Raw genomic sequence first — 20,035 nt, 5'->3', positions numbered from 1 at the left:
GCGCCAGCTAAGTGCAGCATCAATGGCATTATAATGATTAAAAGGCCAAATGCAAACTCACAGAAATATAAAATCAAAAGCTGCTTATCTGCAGCGATGCCACATTGGATGAAAGCCGTCCACCGGAAGAGGTGCTTGTGACAGCAAATGATGTCAGTGAGGAATCAAGTCCAATGTTCCAAAAAGGGTTCCGAAACATGTTACCATAGCAACTAGCCCTCCCCCAGGTGTGATGTTACATCATGCCTTGTGTCCCACAGTGGCTCGCCTCACTTCCTGGAACATTGGACTTGGTTTCCTCACTGACAACAGTTTGATGTTATAGGTGGCTCTTCCGGTGGATGGCTTCCATGTAATGTGGCATGGCTGCAGATAAGCTCTTTGACTTTATATTACTGTGCGTTTGCAATTGGCTTTTTAATCGTAATAACCCCATTGCTGCTGCACTTAGCTAGCGCCCCCTTGTGTTCCATATTTGTAATTTCAGAGATTCGTTACTGTCCCAGGTGAAGCTGCCTATTGAAGTGCAACACCTTTCCTATGGGATTTTTACAAACTTCTTATGAACATTTTATGAACTACCTATGCTACACAAGCGTCTCTTCACATTTATCTAGGGGTCTTAGCGGCTAACTCATGTGAAATGGTGCATTGGCATTTGTTTGCGCCACAATTTCCATTGTTGTTTGTTCATTGAGTTGTACGATTGTCCGAGTTGTCATGTGCCTGGCTACCTGTACATCCACATGGGAAGAGAACCTGGGGCAAATCAGTGGGGCCCGATAGAGGTCTGCACTACATAGGCATCTACAGGACTGAACACACTGCAATATCTATCTATCTATCTATCTATCTATCTATGATATCTGTGTGCATTTTAGATACAAAATCTTCCTGGGATGGAATTCTGGAGACATTTCAAGGACCTGAAACTTCTTTACCTGCACAACAATCGCATCAGAAGTGTGAGCAATGTAGAATCCTTATCCACCTGTCCTGCACTCTTAGGTCTCACCCTCTATGACACGCCACTGAGCTTGCAGAAAAACTACCGCCATATTGTGGTCAACAGTATATGGTCACTAAAAGCCTTAGATCACTTTGTTATCTCCGATGAAGAAATTATCGAGGACTGGACCCTGCAAGGAAGATTCAAAGCGCTAAGCCCGGAACTGCAGCTGAACATGTTGCCTGCTTCCAGCAAGGTAATGCTTTTCTTATATATCACAACTGCTAAAATCAGCAGATTTTTCTTTTATAGTGAATGGATCCAAGTAGCTTATATAACCTTTATCATGCAATAATGGTAATAAAAATGAATTATGGGATAAACTATTATGCCCCGTACACACGATCGGACATTGGTCAGACATTCCGACAACAAAATCCATGGATTTTTTTCCGACGGATGTTGGCTCAAACTTGTCTTGCATACACACGGCCGGACAAAGTTGTCGGAAAATCCAATCGTTCTAAATGCGGTGACGTAAAACACGTAAGTCGGGACTATAAACGGGGCAGTAGCCAATAGCTTTCGTCTCTTCATTTATTCTGAGCATGCGTGGCACTTTGTGCGTCAGATTTGTGTACACACGATCGGAATTTAACCGATCGGATTTTGTTGTCAGAAAATTTTATAGCCTGCTCTCAAACTTTGAGTTTCGGAAATTCCAACGGAAAAAGTCCAATGGAGCCCACACACGATCGGAATTTCCGACAACACGATCGCTCTTTTTCCGTCGGAAAATCCGACCGTGTGTACAGGGCATTAGAGTTACAGATTCTCACAAAAGTGAGTACACCCCTCACATTTTTGTAAATATTTTATTCTACCTTTTCATGTGACAACACTGAAGAAATGACACTTTGCTACAATGTAAAGTAGTGAGTGTACAGCTTGTATAACAGTGTAGATTTTCTGTCCCCTCAAAATAACTCAAAACACAGCCATTAATGTCTAAACCGCTCGCAACAAAAGTGAGTACACCCCTAAGTGAAAATGTCCAAATTGGGCCCAATTAGCCATTTTCCCTCCCCGGTGTCATGTGACTTGTTAGTGTTACAAGGTCTCGGTGTGAATGAGGAGCAGGTGTGTTAAATTTGGTGTTATCGCTCTCACTCTCTCATACTGGTCACTGGAAGTTCAACATGGCACCTCATGGCAAAGAACTCTCTGAGGATCTGAAAAAAGAATTGTTGCTCTACATAAAAATGGCCTAGGCCAGTGATGGCAAACCTTGGCACCCCAGATGTTTTGGAACTATATTTCCCATGATGCTCAACTATACTGCAGAGTGCAGGAGCATCATGGGAAATGTAGTTTCAAAACATCTGGGGTGCCAAGGTTCGCCATCACTGGCCTAGGCTATAAGAAGATTGCCAAGACCCTGAAACTGACCTTCAGCACGGTGGCCAAGACCATACAGCAGTTTAACAGTTCAGGTTCCACTCAGAACAGGCCTCGCCATGGTCAACCAAAGAAGTTGATTGCACGTGGTCCGCGTCATATCCAGAGGTTGTCTTTGGGAAATAGATGTATGAGTGCTGCCAACATTGCTGCAAAGGTTGAAGGGGTGGGGGGGTCAGCCTGTCAGTGCTCAGATCATACGCCACACACTGCAATAAAATTGGTCTGCATGGCTGTCACCCCAGAAGGAAGCCTCTTCTAAAGATGATGCACAAGAAAACCAGCAAACAGTTTGCTGAAGACAAGCAGACTAAGGACATAGATTACTGGAACCATGTCCTGTGGTCTGATGAGACCAAGATAAACTTATTTGGTTCAGATGGTGTCAAGCGTGTGTGGCGGCAACCAGGTGAGGAGTACAAAGACAAGTGTGTCTTGCCTACAGTCAAGCATGGTGGAAGTGTCATGGTCTGAGGCTGCATGAGTGCTGCCGGGACTGGGGAGCTACAGTTCATTGAGGGAACCATGAATGCCGACATGTACTGTGACATACTGAAGCAGAGCATGATCCCCTCCCTTCGTAGACTGGTCCACAGGGCCGTGTTCCAACATGATACTGACTCCAAACACACCTCCAAGACGACCACTGCCTTGCTAAAGAAGCTGAGGGTAAAGGTGATGGACTGGCAAGCATGTCTCTAGACCTAAACCCTATTGAGCATCTGTGGGGCATCCTCAAACGGAAGGTGGAGTAACGCAAGGTCTCTAACATCCACCAGCTCCGTGATGTCGTCATGGAGGAGTGGACGAGGACTCCAGTGGGAACCTGTGAAGCTCTGGTGAACTCCATGCCCAAGAGAGTTAAGGCAGTGCTGGAAAATAATGGTGGCCACACAAAATATTGACACTTTGGGCCCAATTTGGACATTTTCACTTAGGGGTGTACTCACTTTTGTTGCCAGCGGTTTAGACATTAATGGCTGTGTGTTGAGTTATTTTGAGGGGACAGCAAATTTACACTGTTATACAAGCTGTACACTCACTACTTTACATTGTAGCAAAGTGTCATTTCTTCAGTGTTGTCACATGAAAAGATATAATAAAATATTTACAAAAATGTGAGGGGCGTACTTTGTGAGATACTGTAGGTGCCTAGATACATGATGTGCATTTATCTTCACCTTAAGGCATAAAATGCCTTAAGGTGAAAAACGGCGAGGGTTTACCACCCCTTTAAGTGAGTCGACTAAAATATTTTAGTTGACGAAATTTACACTGGGGTTAACACACACAGGACAAAGGTATATGAGTCCACCGTTGTACACAAACTCTGTTACTGGTTTAAGTGCGGTAAAAAAAACCTGCCGGGTTATTTTCCCGTGTTGTCTGGCTCCCAGGCGGCCCTCTTAAGAATGAGACGTTAAATGATACATTAGTGAGCTAGTTATAGACGGGTAAGGTTATGAAATCCCCCGGGGACCTGGGCTATTAAATAGATTGTCCTCTCCGTGATCCTGACTGGCTTTCCTTTAATGCATGTATACTATAGGCCCTCAGCTCTGTGCATTACTTTGTTTCTTAGAAATAAAAAATAAATAAAAATTCAGGCAGTAAGAGCCATTTTTGTACAATTTTCCGGACGTCATGTACAATATAACTCCATCCGTACGTTTTCTGTGATAAATGCAACCAACGTATACTGGAGTTTTATCAGAGCGGTTGTTTATCTTATATTGGCGGTGTGCAATCTGTAAGAACATTCTGCTTTCCCTTCTTTTTCTTCCCTAGTACAGAAAAACTTGTATCTAAACCTAACAGAACTCCAGGCAAACAGCTAGAAACACTGCTGTCATACATATACATGGGCTGTTTTGTCCATCCAGACCTGAGATTTACCCAGCTAGGTTACACAGTGAAGCCCCTATCTGGCAGGGCAGAAGACCTGCTTTTCTCGGCTGAAGTTAAAGCTGAACTCCAGAATACGTGATTTTATATTCCTAGTTGATTCTTGGTGTGCTTTGTGTATTTCTTCCAGATCTGTGCAGTAATCCAGTGTGAGACTTCCTGTAATCAAGACCGGTCACTGCTGCTCTCTCCCCTTGTGCAGGGTGACTGGTCTTGTCTCCGCCCCCTCCTGTAGTTTTCTGCAGGCAGTCTCTAGTGGGTGGAGCCTGCTGGGTCCCTCCCATAGTTCTGTTTCCTCTCCTTGTGCAGGGTGACTGGTCTTGTCTCCGCCCCCCCTCCTGTAGTTTTCTGCAGGCAGTCTCTAGTGGGTGGAGCCTGCTGGGTCCCTCCCATAGTTCTGTTTCCTCTCCTTGTGCAGGGCGACTGGTCCTTTCTCTGCCCCAGTGCTAGGACAAGGTCACCTAGAGCCCAGGGCGAACATGCCAAACTGTGCCCCCCCCCCAAGTAGTATGCGAATGATGTGCCAGCAAAAATCCACCCCCCCAAAAAAATAAAAAAATTGGGGACTAATCTGTATGATTACCTCCTAAGTATATATACAATCCATATACAAATCGCCTCCCCCCTGCTGAAATCCCCCCTCCCAGCACAGATCTTTAGCCCCTCCATCCCCCAAATCCCCCCAGCAATAATGCACCCTCCCCCCCAAAAAAATCACCCCTCCTAGCACAAAGCCTCCACCCCCCCCCTCTTCATACAAATGCCCCCCCCCCAATCATCCCTACTAGCACAAATCCCCCCCCCCCCCCCCAAAAACAAAATTTTCTCCTAGCATAAATCCTCTTCTCCCATCCCCTTCCCAACACAAATCCTCCTGAATCACCACTACTACCACCCCACCCCATATTTCTTCTCCTAGAACAATTATTTTCCCCTATTGTCCCCCAAATTCCTTCTCCCAACTAGGGTTGCCACTTTTTCTTCAAGCCAAACCCGAACACTTTAGCAGCACAAAGTAATTTTTTTTTTTTTTAGTATACACTATAGGATTGTAACAGACCAGGAACACCTTTGGGCAATGCAAAAAAACTAGTAATGTGGCGCACATAGTGCCCCCTCACCCTCCTGTCAAGCCCTATTCCGAGCCACATTCCTGTCTGAATAATGTGTCTGGGTTTCAGGTGGACTAAAACCCGGACACGTGATTTAAAACCCGGACTATCCGGGTGAATCCTGGACAGGTGGCAACCCTACTCCAAACACAAATCCCCTCCCTCCTCAATCTCCCAGTGCCCCCCCCCCCCCACCGCTCACATGATACCACAGTGCCCAGGGCCGTCCCTCCTGCCCATCCCTTGTCCCAGCCCTGCTCCGCCTCCTCCTGTAGTTTTCTGCAGGCAGCCTGTAGTGCGTGGAGCCTGCTGGGTCACTCCCATTGGTTGTTGCTGCTCTCTCTCATAGTGCAGGGTAACTGATCTTGTCTCCGCCCCCCCATCCTATTGTTTTTTGCAGGCAGCCTGTAGTGGGTGGAGCCTGCTGGGTTCCTCCCACAGCTCTGCTCTCTCTCCTTGTGCAGGGTGACTGGTCTTGTCTCCGCCCCCTCCTGTCGTTTTCTGCAGGCAGCCTGTAGTGGGTGGAGCCTGATTCCCCCCTCCCACAGCTCTGCTCCCTGCACAGGCTATGTACAGCACATTGATGATGTCACTGCTACTTTTACAAGGTAATTTCTGGGCTTGCAAAGGGATTTGATGCACATTATATCTTATGTGACCACTGATGAATATATTTAAATTAGAGTTTTTGTGTGCCTGGGGTCTATCTTTAACAAAATTGCTAATATTTTGGCAGACAAATCAATTAACTCATGGATTTCAACTTTGAATTTACATGTTTGCTTACAGTTCTGCTTATCAGCCAATCATATCGATGTGTTTTACTGTATTAAAAACTGTATTTGTGTGTATAGTTTGTAGTCATGTCCAGTAGACAGTATATACATGGGAGGCCTTTGACGCTCTTGTTTCACTGTTGATTAAAGTGGTTGTAAAGACACAAAGTTTTTTAACCTTCATGCATTCTATGCATTCTATGCATGAAGGTAAAAAACCTTCTGTGTGCAGCCCCCCTAATACTTACCTGAGCCCCCTCTTGATCCAGCGATGCCCACAAGAGTCTTGATTGTCCCGGGACTCGCACTCCTGATTGGCCTTTGGCAGCAGCGGGAGCCACTGGCTCCCGTTGCTGTCAATCACAACCAGTGAGCCAATCAGGAGACAAAGGGGGCAGGGCCGAGCTGTGGCTCCATGTGTGAATGGACACAGAGCCGTGGCTCGGGAGCACAACTGCATGGGTGACCCCATTGCAAGCTGCTTGCTGTGGGGGTAATTGGCAGGAGGGAGGGGCCAGGAGCACCGGCAGGGGACCCGAGAAGAGGAGGATCTGGGCTGCTCTGTGCAAAACCACAGCACAAGGCAGGTAAGTATAACATGTTTGTCATTTAACCACTTCACGCGAAACTACGTACCTGTACGTCGCTTTGAGGAAGTGGTTGTAGCTGCAGGCTTCACCCTGGTACCATTTTTTAGAGCTTTTTTTTTTTTTTACCATTTTTTAGAGCTTGCAGTCGGCTTTATAATTAGAATCAGCCATTATCATAAGGATAAGGGAAGTCCCCGCCCGCCGCTCCGCCCGGGTCTCCCATCCCACCGGGAGACCCGAGCGACCAGCCAAGCCGGCTTGCCGGAGTCCCGAACGAAGCCGAAATCTGCTTTGATCGGGTCTCCGATGTAGTAACCCGGAAGCAACGCCACAACGTCACTTCCGGTTTACTCGGCTGCCAATGGCGCCAATTTAAAAAAATTCTTAGTATTCAAAAACAACTATTTTGGCGTTTTGAATACTTTGAAGTGCAGAGGAGGGGTTTGGGGTCTCTTAGACCCCATATCCCTTCATAAAGAGTACCTGTCATGTGCCTATTACTGTCACAAGGGATGTTTACATCCCTTGTGACAGCAATAAAAGTGATCAGATTTTTTTTTTTTTAAAGAGACAGTATAAAAAATAAATGATTAAGAAAAGAAAAAAATAATTTTTAAAGCGCCCCTGTCCCCGCATGCTCACGCACCAAAGAAAACGCATACATAAGTTGCGCCCGCAAATGTAAACGGTGTTCAAATCACACATGTGAGGTATCACCGTAATCGTTAGAGTGAGAGCAATAATTCTAGCAAAAGACCTCCTCTGTAACTCTAAACTGGTAACCGATACATTTTTTTAAAGTGTCGCCTATGGAGATTTTTAAGTGCCGTATTTTTACGCCATTCTACGAGTATGCGCAATTTTAAACCGTAACATGTTAGGTATCTATTTACTCGCATAACATAACCTTTCACACTATACAAAAAAAATAGGGCTAACTTTACTGTTTTCTTATCTTTTAATTTAAAAAAGTGTATTTTTTTTTTAAATGCGTTTTAAAGACTGCTCCACAAATACTGTGTCACATAAAATATTGCAACAACCGTCATTTTATTCTCCAGAGTCTTTGATAAAAAAAATATGTTTAATATTTGGGGGTTCTAAATAATTTTCTAGCAAAAAATACTGATTTTAACTTGTAAACAACAAGTGTCCGAAATAGGCCTGGTCCAGAAGTGGTTAAAAAAACCAAAAAACAAGACTTTACAATCACTTTAATGCTGAATTACAGTAATTCAGCTACTTTGTAAAAAGTAAGGCACAATCTGAGTGAAGTGCAAAGAGGTCCATGACATCTCCTGAACTTATCTCTAATATTTATATCTGACAGGTTTATGGCTCTGCCAGAGCACACACTGGGGCTGTTAGAGGAGAGAGAGGCACACAGTCAAGCTATGCCCCTCCCCTCTGCTGCCCATTCAGAGAAGCCTTTGTACCTTCTGAATGAGTTTGCATAATACAAAGGCTTCTGTGATTGGGCGAGAGAAAGTGAGGGGCAGACATAGCAGCTGCACCGGCTCTAATGTTGAAGATGCTAAAATCTGAACCACCAGCGTTGGGCTCCCAGATATACAGCAATAGTTGTCTTCTGGGAGTGCAATAAAACTGTCAGATATAAATAATAGAGATAAGCCCAGAAGATGTCAAGCACAACCTTGGACCTAAAGTATAACTAAAGGCAAAGCTTTTTTTTTCTTTACTTTTGAATAGAATGCAGAGGTATTTGAACCCCTGTCAGGTTTTTATTGCTGTCTGTGCCCCCATTAGGGATAACTGGTGCTGTTAGAGTAGAGAGAGGCACACAGTCAAGCTATGCCCCTCCCCTCTGCTGCCCATTCAGAGAAGCCTTTGTACCTTCTGAATGAGTTTGCATAATACAAAGGCTTCTGTGATTGGGCGAGAGAAGGTGAGGGGCAGACATAGCAGCTGCACTGGCTCTAATGTTGAAGATGCTAAAACCTGAACCACCAGCGTTGGGCTCCCAGATATACAGCAATAGTTGTCTTCTGGGAGTGCAATAAAACTGTCAGATGTAAATAATAGAGATAAGCCCAGAAGATGTCAATCACCACCTTGGACCTAAAGTATAACTATAGGCAAAGCTTTTTTTTTCTTTAGTTTTGGATAGAATGCAGAGGTATTTGAACCCGTCAGGTTTTTATTGCTGTCTGTGCCCCCATTAGGGAGATTTACCCTCTCTATTTGTCCTGTTTATCATTATCATTGAGTGAAAGAAAATCCTACATTTTGGATTGTCCCCAGAAAAGTAATAGAGGGGAAATCTTCCAATGGGGACACTAGTTCTGGTGACTTGGGGGGTCCAAAGGAATTTCCTTGATTTGCAGGGATTTCCTCTTACTTCCTGTTTGGCTATGGGACAGGAAGTTAAGGGAAATCTCCACAATGGGACACAAATGGCAAAAAAAAAAAAAATCTGACAAGGGTTATAACCGTCCCTTACTCCATCCTAAAAGAAAAAAAAAAGCTTTGTCAATAGTTCTTCTTTAATTCATAGTGTGACTTCACTATTTACAAATGAGCTGAATTCCTGGAGTTTAGCTTTAAAAGCAACAGTAATGATTGGTAAGCAGAAATCATGTGACCTGAGCAGCCTAGGCTGGGAGCTGGGGAACAACAATTTTTATTGATGGCAAGAATTAGATACTTATTTACTCAAAATAATAATGTGATTTGGTAATGCCGACATATACTTTATTGATTCACGTGAAATGCAAGCCTTAATGAAGGGTCCAGGTTAAATAAGCATGCATTTCCATCTCCTATGACCTTCTTGTGTTGTGTTGCAGGAGATCTCCGTGCAAAGCGAGACAAAAGACACCAGCAAAATCATTAAAAAAATCAATTGCCTTCTGGCCGCCTCTTCTCCGGTGCTAATTGTCCAGAAATGGATACGAGGGTATTTAGTGCGGCGGAGGATGGGGTACGTAGAATGCTCTCCGCACGGTTTTATGTTTGTTTGGAGCGGGCCGAGAAAATAAGAAACACATTTCAGAAAGTGGTTTATGTTCCCATAAAGCATATGAGCCCTAGCGTCCCATGAACACACGGCCGTATAACAATAATGGCCTCCTATAAAGAGCCCGCAGCTCCCTGAGCCCCGATCTTTTGGGGGAAATAAACTGTTAAGTAGTCAAATCTGGAGGGCATGAGCGCTATAGAAGGAATCGCTGCATCTGATCTGCGGGATGATAACTGCATGAGACATTGGAGAAAGAACTGTCAGTGTATATATACTGTGTGTGTGTGTGTATCTATATATATATATATATATATATATATATATAGTCGTGGCCCTATGACCGAGACAGATATGGATCACATAAATACGCAACAAGACTTACAACATAAATAGGCCTGAAGTGTGCTCTGGTGGTCTGGTTGGTATGCCAAGAAAAGAGGGCATACCCAAGATAAGTAATGGGCAGTTATGGAGAAGGATGTGCTGATGAGTGCCCTGAAAAAGAGAAGGGAGGGTATCACGCACTGGAACCGGCAAAGAGTATGGGCGAGTGCGCTGCTCCCATAAATCCAGGCCACCATACTGACCTTATATATATATATATATATATATATATATATATATATATATATATATATATATATATATATATATATGTATATATTTATATATATATATATATATATATATATATATATATATATATATATATATATATATGTATATATGTGTGTGTGTGTGTGTGTATATATATATATATATATATATATATATATATATATATATAGTCGTGGCCCTATGACCGAGACAGATATGGATCACATAAATACGCAACAAGATGTGTGTGTATATATATATATAATTTTCTTTTTCTTTTTAACACACACATACAGTATCTCACAAGAGTGAGTACACCCCTCACATTTTTGTAAATATTTTATATATTTTTTATATCTTTTCCTGTGACAACACTGAAGAAATGACACTTTTCTACAATGTAAAGTAGTGAGTGTACAGCTTGTATAACAGTGTAAATTTTCCGTCCCCTCAAAATAACTCAACACACAGCCATTAATGTCTAAACCGCTGGCAACAAAAGTGAGTACACCCCTAAGTGAAAATGTCCAAATTGGGCCCAATTAGCCATTTTCCCTCCCCGGTGTCATGTGACTCATTAGCAGGGGCAGATTAAGAGCAACATGGGCCTGGTGCTAAGGATTTTGGTGGGCCTTTTTATGGAAATAAATAAAATTAAAACGCAAAAATGTTTGTTAAATTTAAATTAAAGAGAGAGAGGGGTGTGAGAGAGGGGGGGGGGGGGTGATAGCGAGATGGGGGTTGAAAAAGAAGGGATGAGAGGGAGGGGGAAAGAGAGAGAAAGGGGGTGAATGAGAGAGAGAGAGAGAGGGTGAGAGAGAGGGGACAAGAGAGAGGGGGTGAGAAAAAGGGGAATAGAGAGAGGGTGAAAGAGAGAGAGGGTGGTAAGGGGTGAAGGGGGTGAGAGAGAGAACAGGGTGAAAGAGAGGGGATGAGAGAGAGAGGGGGTGATGGGGGTGAAAGAGAGAGGGGGGTGGGAGTGAGGGGGTGAGTCTGTGGGGGGCACAGCATAGTACATAACACGGGGGGGGGGGAATAGCACAGTACATTACATGGTTGGCTCAACAGATTACATGGTGGATACATGGATACAGCACATTTAATGGTAAGCAAAGCACAGTACATTACATGGTGGGCACAGCACATTACACAGTTGGCACTGCCTAATACAGCACATTACAAGGTAGGCACAGTTCATTATATGGTGGGCACAGCACATGACATGGTTGGTACTGCACAACACAGCACATTGCATGGTGGGCACAGCACATGCATACGGTGGGCACAGGACCTTATATGATGGGCACAGCACATGACATGGCGGGCACAGCTGAGCACATTACATGGTGGGCACTGCACATTACAAGTGGGCACTGAACAGCACATTATATGGTGGGCACAGCATATTATATGGTGGGCACTGCACATGGCATGGTGGGCACTGCACAGCACATGATAAGGTGGGTACTGCATGACACCACATGACATGGTGGGCACTGCACGACACAGCACAGCACATTACATTGGGAGCACAGCACATTAAATGGTGGACACCACACATGACATGGTGAGCCCTGCACACCACATTCCATTGGGCACATTGGTGGGCACTGCACGACACAGCACATTACATTGTGAGCACAGCCCATTAAATGGTGGACACAGCACATGACATGGTGAGCCCCACACAGCCCATTCCATTGTGGGTACTGCACGGCACATGCCATGGTGGACAATGTACAGCACATTACATGGTAGGCCCTGCATGGTGCAGCACATGACATGGTGGGCACAACACAGCACATGACATGGTGGACACTGCACAGCAATTTACATGGTGGGCACTGCACATGACATGGTGGGCACTGCATGGCACAGCACATTACATGGTGGGTACAGCGCATTACATGGTGGGCACTGCATGGCACAGTACATTACATGGTGGGTACAGCGCATTACATGGTGGGCACTGCATGGCACAGCACATGACGTGGTGGGCACAGCGCATTACATGGTGGGCACAGCACATTACATGGTGGGCACTGCATGGCATAGCAGATTTCATGGTGGGCAATGCAACTGCACATTACATGTTAGGAACTGCACATGACATAATGGGCACTGCTGAACAGCACAGTACATTACACAGTGGGCACAACACACTACATGCTGGCACAACACATGGCAGGGTGGGTCACAGCACATGACATGGTGGGAACTGCACATGACATGGTGGGCACTGCATGGCACAGCGCATTACATGGTGGGCACTGCACATTACATGGTGGGATCACTGCATGGCACAGCGCATTACATGGTGGGCACTGCACATTACATGGTGGGATCACTGCATGGCACAGCACATGACATGGTGGGCACTGCACATTACATGGTGGGCACTGCATGGCACAGCGCATTACATGGTGGGCACTGCACATTACATGGTGGGATCACTGCATGGCACAGCGCATTACATGGTGGGCACTGCACATTACATGGTGGGATCACTGCATGGCACAGCACATGACATGGTGGACACTGCAAATTACATAGCGGCATTGCAAGGCACAGCACATGACATGGTGGGCACTGCACATTACATGTGGGGCACTGAATGGCACAGCACGACATAGGGGCACTGCACATTACATGGTGGGATCACTGCATGGCACAGCACATGACATGGTGGACACTGCAAATTACATAGCGGGCATTGCAAGGCACAGCACATGACATGGTGGACACTGCACGTTACATGGGGGGCACTGAATGGCACAGCCCATGACATGGTGGGCATTGCACATGACATGGTGGGCACTGGATGGCACATCACATGACATGGTAGGCACTGCACATTACATGGCGGGCACAGTGCATGACATGGTGGGCACTGCATGGCACATCACATGACATGGTGGGCACTGCACATTACATGGTGGGCACTTCACATTACATGGTGGGCACTGCAAGGCACAGCACAACATAGGGGGCACTGCACATCACATGAAGGGCAATGCAATGCACAGCACATGACATGGTGGGCACTGCACATTACATAGTGAGCACTGCAATGTACAGCACATGACATGGAGGGCACTGCAATGTACAGCACATGACCTGGTGGGCACAAGAGAGCACATTACATGGGGGGAGCAGCAGTCTGTCCCCCAGCACAATAATTACACAACATCCCCCTAACAAATGTACTGACCTTATCATAACAGCATGGGAGATGTCCTTCCTCCCGGGCTCCTGCTGGTTAGGAGAACATCAGCGCCCCTCCCCCAGACACTGAGGAGGATCTGTGTGAGTGTAACAGATCCTGTGATAGGAGTCAGGCATTGGCAGAGACAGGACTCGGCTGCACTGACTAACTCTTGTCTCCTCCACGTGTGCAGTGCACAGAGGGCTCCTCTTCCTTCAGGAAGGCACACAGATATCAATAAGCCACTGCCATGGGCCTATATTGAGGGATGGGCCTGGAGCTGCAGCTCCACCAGCCCCTATGTTAATCCGGCCCTGCTCATTAGTGTTACAAGGTCTCAGGTGTGAATGGGGAGCAGGTGTGTTAAATTTAGGTGTTATCGCTCTCACTCTCTCATACTGGTCACTGGAAGTTCAACATGGCACCTCATGGTAAAGAACTCTCTGAGGATCTGAAACAAAGAATTGTTGCTCTACATAAAGATGGCCTAGGCTATAAGAAGATTGCCAAGACCCTGAAACTGAGCTGCAGCACGATGGCCAAGACCATACAGGTACCACTCAGAACAGGCCTCGCCATGGTCAACCAAAGAAGTTGAGTGCACATGCTCATGCGATGTATGTCCCTTTTTTGAGGATGGATATCGTTGTTATGGCAACAGCTAGCTGCCATAACCCCGATATCCCCGTTTTCGGCCGGCGGTCGGCTACATGATAAAAGTGGTCTCTGCGGCGAATCGCCGCAAGATCACTTTTATCGGTGGCAGGAAAGGGGCCTCCCGCTGCGATCCGGTGCCCTCCGCCGCTTACCGGAGCCGTTGGCAGCGGCAGTGGCGATCGCATCCGTTCCCTAGCTGTGCAAGGAGACGAGTGAGGGGAAGACTTCCGCCCATAACTCTTAAAGCCACATTTTTTCAATGTCATTTTTTCAAATGACATTTTTTTTTTTTTATTGCATTTAAGTCAAAATATGAGATTGGAGGACTTTTTGACCCCAGATCTCATATTTAAGAGGACCTGTCATGCTTTTTTCTATTACAAGGAATGTTTACATTCCTTGTAATAGGAATAAAAGTGACCCAAAAATTAAAAAAAAAAAAAAACAGTGTAAAAATAAATAAAATCAAATAAAATAAACAAGAAAATTTTTTTTTTTTAAAACACCCCGTTCCGACGAGCTCACGCGCAGAAGCGAACGCATACTTGAGTAGCGCCCGCATATGAAAACAGTGGTAAAACTACACATGTGAGGTATCGCCGCGATCGTTAGAGCGAGAGCAATAATTCTAGTCATAGACCGCCTCTGTAACGCAAAACATGCAACCTGTAGAATTTTTTACACGTCGCCTATGGAGATTTTTGAGGGTAAAAGTTTGACTCCATTCCACGAGCGGGTGCAATTTTGAAGCGTGACATGTTGGGTATCAATTTACTTGGCGTAACATTATATTTTACAATATAAAAAAGAATTGGGCTAACTTTACTGTTGTCTTATTTTTTTATTCAAAAAAGTGTTTTTTTTCCAAAAAAAGTGCGCCTGTAAGACCGCTGCGTAAATACGGTGTGAAAAAAAGTATTGCAATTACCGCCATTTTATTCTCTAGGGTGTTAGAAAAAAAACAATATATAATGTTTGGGGGTTCTAAGTAATTTTCTAGCAAAAAAAACAGTTTTAAACATGTAAACACCTAAATTCCAAAACAAGGCTGGTCTTTAAGTGGTTAATGTACTTATTTTGCAAAAATAAAAGAGCTTTCCATTAATTCTACACCGGTTTACCTCATCCTCTTCATAGCTGTTTAAACACACTGCTCCATTACTTCTGTCTTACTTCCTGGTCAGACTTTAGGTCATGACACAGGAAGGAGTTGACCAGCTGAGGGTAGATGATAATGGGTGTGTGCTAATGAGATCAGCTGGTCAACTCCTTCCCGTGGGATGACCTTTAGTCTGACCAGGATGTAAGGCAGAAGTAATCGAGCAGTGTGTTTAAACAGCTATGAAGAGAGTGAGGTAAGCCTGTTTAGAATTAATGGAAAGCTGTTTTATTTTTGCAAAATAAGTACATTAATGCTATATTGCTACATGGGGGAGCTGGAATTTAGGAAAAAAAAAAAGGTGAACAAAGGTGAACCTTTAAGCCTTTAAGCGTTGGCAATAAAACCTGGAAGCTGACGAAGCTGACGGTCAGACGAAGGAGCTCTTGTGGATTACAGGAAGATACAAACAAGGCCTGGGAATGCCCAGGAAAAAATTCCAAGCCTACTTACCACCAGCTCGCAGACAACCAAATTAACCTGTCTAACAGTATGCGTTAAAAACAGGGGTTTAGTCCGCACGCATTTGCAAATGCATGCGTAAGCCACAGAGCCTCGTCACGGCACCCTGATATCTGTGGTCCTAACACTAAAATATGAGTGTCCCCACAGTGGAGGCACATACATTCTGATGGATAAATGAGAGCAGGTGGACTGAAGGGCAGCCCATCCCTTCTTAAAGGTATAGGAGCACACCAGACACCCAGCAAATAGCACAATGGCTGCAAAGGTGCTGGTGCATTGCTGGACCAATACACACACCAAGGTGATCTCAAAAAACTTGCCACCACCCTCATTTATAGCTGGCTATCGCAGTAAGCGGCATTGGAGGGCTACAAACAGATACAAACAAGGCCTTGTGGATTACAGGAACCATGTCCTGTGGTCTGATGAGACCAAGATAAACTTATTTGGTTTAGATGGTGTCAAGCGTGTGTGGCGGCAACCAGGTGAGGAGTACAAAGACAAGTGTGTCTTGTCTACAGTCAAGCATGGTGGTGGGAGTGTCATGGTCTGGGGCTGCATAAGTGCTGCCGACACAGGGGAGCTACAGTTCATTGAGGGAACCATGAATGCCGACATGTCCTGTGACATACTGAAGCAGAGCACGATCCCCTCCCTTCGGAGACTGGGCCGCAGGGCAGTATTCCAACATGATAACGACCCCAAACACACCTCCAAGATGACCACTGCCTTGCTAAAGAAGCTGAGGGTAAAGGTGATGGACTGGCCAAGCATGTCTCCAGACCTAAACCCTATTGAGCATCTGTGGGGCATCCTTAAACAGAAGGTGGAAGAGCGCAAGGTCTCTAACATCCACCAGCTCTGTGATGTTGTCATGGAGGAGTAGAAGAGGACTCCAGTGGTAACCTGTGAAGCTCTGGTGAACTCCATGCCCAAGAGGGTTAAGGCAGTGCTGGAATGGAGTCCACACAAAATATTGACACTTTGGGCCCAATTTGGACATTTTCACTTAGGGGTGTACTCACGTTTGTTGCCAGCGGTTTAGACATTTATGGCTGTGTGTTGAGTTATTTTGAGGGGACAGCAAATTTACACTGTTATACAAGCTGTACACTCACTACTTTACATTGTAGCAAAGTGTCATTTCTTCAGTGTTGTCACATCAAAAGATAAAATACAATATTTACAAAAATGTGAGGTGTGTACTCAATTTTGTGAGATACTGTATATATATATATATCTATATGTATATATATAGATATATATAGATATGTATAGATATACAGTATATATTACATTTTCAACAATGAAACAAATTACTTTTTTTAAATTACATAAAACATTTTATTATTTAAAATACCAAGTTAAAACTCCTTAAAATGCCTATAGTGTGCATGGACATGTAGGCTAACATGGAGGAGAGTTTAGAGGAAAAGGAAAAGTAAAACAAAATATGTATTATATTTCCTTTTTTTAAAAGCAAAACAAATCAGAACTGGTGACAGGGTCTTTTTAAATGCAAAACGAAAAAAAAAGTTCCCTGGTCTTCAGCGAGTACTCTTCACCTCTGCGGTGTTTTGCCGCTTTGCTGCTGTTGTTTAGCTGACAGCCTGGGCCTGCCTTGTAGTGTCAGCTGAGCCCATGATCTGGATAATACTCCAGCGTCTTCCTCTGGGAGCCGCCTGTCTGAGTGAAGAGTAAGTAGCAGAAGGCGCGGTGGAGGAGCTGGGAGAGAGAGAGGAAGGAAGCCGAGACATAGCTCAAAGCTAAATAGAGCGCTGGGAGTTCGGGAGGAGTGATAGGGGTATAAAAAAGAAAAATGAAGTATCCATATACAAAATAAAATAAGGTAGAGAAAATCCAATCTGCGCTATGGCTGCCATCGGAACTTTTCTTTATGGATGTGGAGGGTCACAGTGTGACTCTTCATCCCCCATCCATTACCCGGGGCTTAGAATATTTGCACGGTATACTAAAAATAATATGTCGCCTGTATATTTGTAGCCTTATTTTTCAGCCGGGGAAGCAGAGGACAAAATTGCATTCCCAGCGGAGGAGAAGTCAGGAGGAGGACGGGAAGAGACTTCTTGTAAAATCCAGATTGATAGATAACGTTTCCGACCTCCCCAACAGCAGAAGAACGGCTCCCATTAAGCAGGTAGGGCATCCAGAAGATGGGGCTTCCCATGTCCCTGGCACTTTACTCGTTTCAGTGTTATGAGATAGGAAAAGAAATGTGTGCATTGCTGACCTGCTTTTGAAATGCTTGTTGCCTGCTTCATCTCAGGCTTCAATGCTGAATGAGCAGCCAATTTGGAGCAAGCATGCAGCCAGTGAAGTCAAAATTCCTGATCTTATACTTGTTCCTGCTCAATGACTCAGTGACGTGTTGAAATAATGCATGCATTGCCTCAACGCTCAGCAAGTGTGTTTTTTTGATCTTTAAGAAAACCAACGATGGTGGCTTCCTTTTACTTATACTTAAGAAAACCAGCAATGGTGGCTTCCTTCTACTTAGACGTAAGAAAACCAACAATGGTGGCTTTCTTCTACTTAGACTTAAGAAAACCAGCAATGGTGGCTTCCTTCTACTTAGACTTAAGAAAACCAACAATGGTGGCTTTCTTCTACTTAGACTTAAGAAAACCAGCAATTGTGGATTCCTTCTAGGTAGACTTAAGAAAACCAACAATGGTGGCTCCCTTCTACTTAGACTTAGGAAAACTAACAATGGTGGCTCCCTTCTACTTAGACTTAAAGCGGAGTTCCACACAAAAATGGAACTTCCGCTTTTCGGAACCCTCCCCCCCTCCGGTGTCACATTTGGCACCTTTCAGGGGGGAGGGGGGTGCAGATACCTGTCTAAGACAGGTATTTGCACCCACTTCCGGCATAGACTCCCATGGGAGTCTACGCCTCTTCCCGTCCCCACCGCGCTGTCTCCTGGGAACACAAAGCTCCCAGGAGAGAGCGGGGACCACTTGGGACGCGCAGCGCGACTCGCGCATGCGCAGTAGGGAACCGGGAAGTGAAGCCGCAACGCTTCACTTCCTGATTCCCTCACCTAGGATGGCGGCGGCAGCTGCCGAGAACCGAGCGGGTTCTCGGTGTCGCCTGCCGACTTCGCTGGACCCTGGGACAGGTAAGTGGCCATGTATTAAAAGTCAGCAGCTGCAGTATTTGTAGCTGCTGGCTTTTAATATTTTTTTTTTTTGGCGGTGTGGGTGGACCCCCGCTTTAAGAAAACCAACAATGGTGGCTTTCTTCTACTTAGACTAAGAAAACCAACAATGGTGGCTTTCTTCTACTTAGACTAAGAAAACCAACAATGGTGGCTCCCTTCTACTTAGACTTAAGAAAACCAACAATGGTGGCTTTTTTCTACTTAGACTTAACAAAACCAAAAATGGTGGCTTACTTCCACTTATACTTAGACTTAAGAAAAGTCAATGGTGGCTTCCTTCTACTTAGACTTAAGAAAACCAACAATGGTGGCTTTCTTCTACTTAGACTTAAAAAAACAACCATGGTGGCTTCCTTCTACTTAGACTTAAAGTGGTTGCATTATATGCATGAAGGTAAAAAACCTTCTGTGTGTAGCAGCCCCCCTAATACTTACCCAATGCTGAATGAGCAGCCAAATTGGAGCAAGCATGCAGCCAATAAAGTCAAAATTCCTGATCTTATACTTGTTCCTGCTCAATGACTCAGTGACGTGTTGAAATAATGCATGCATTGCCTCAACGCTCAGCAAGTGTGTTTTTTTGATCTTTAAGAAAACCAACAATGGTGGCTTCCTTTTACTTAGACTTAAGAAAACCAACAATGGTGGCTTTCTTTTACTTAGACTTAAGAAAACCAGCAATGGTGGCTTCCTTCTACTTAGACTTAAGAAAACCAACAATGGTGGCTTTCTTCTACTTAGATTTAAGAAAACCAGCAATGGTGGCTTCCTTCTAGGTAGACTTAAGAAAACCAACAATGATGGCTCCCTTGTACTTAGACTTAAGAAAACCAACAATGGTGGCTTCTTCTACTTAGACTTAAAAAAACAAACAATGGTGGCTTTCTTCTACTTAGACTAAGAAAACCAACAATGGTGGCTCCCTTCTACTTAGACTTAAGAAAACCAACAATGGTGGCTTTCTTCTACTTAGACTTAACAAAACCAAAAATGGTGGC

General features: G+C 44.7%; 1 protein-coding gene across 2 annotated transcripts in view; it reads left to right on the top strand.

Annotated features, from left to right (window-relative positions):
• LRRIQ3 (leucine rich repeats and IQ motif containing 3) overlaps positions 1-20,035 on the top strand; it is a 69,730-nt gene that overhangs the window by 17,632 nt on the left and 32,063 nt on the right. The window contains exons 3-5 of one of the 2 annotated variants that reach the window (XM_073593740.1): positions 882-1,205; positions 9,598-9,731; positions 17,858-18,011. In XM_073593740.1, the coding sequence (XP_073449841.1) occupies positions 882-1,205; positions 9,598-9,731; positions 17,858-18,011 (612 nt within the window). The remainder of the gene's footprint in view (positions 1-881; positions 1,206-9,597; positions 9,732-17,857; positions 18,012-20,035) is intronic. The other variant, XM_073593741.1, reaches the window with a different exon arrangement.

Source organism: Aquarana catesbeiana, linkage group LG07 (genome assembly GCF_042186555.1).
Source record: "Aquarana catesbeiana isolate 2022-GZ linkage group LG07, ASM4218655v1, whole genome shotgun sequence".
Classification (NCBI taxonomy): Eukaryota; Metazoa; Chordata; class Amphibia; order Anura; family Ranidae; genus Aquarana; species Aquarana catesbeiana.
Note: the sequence above shows the minus strand (reverse complement) of the source record. Positions and strands in the feature narration are given on the sequence as shown.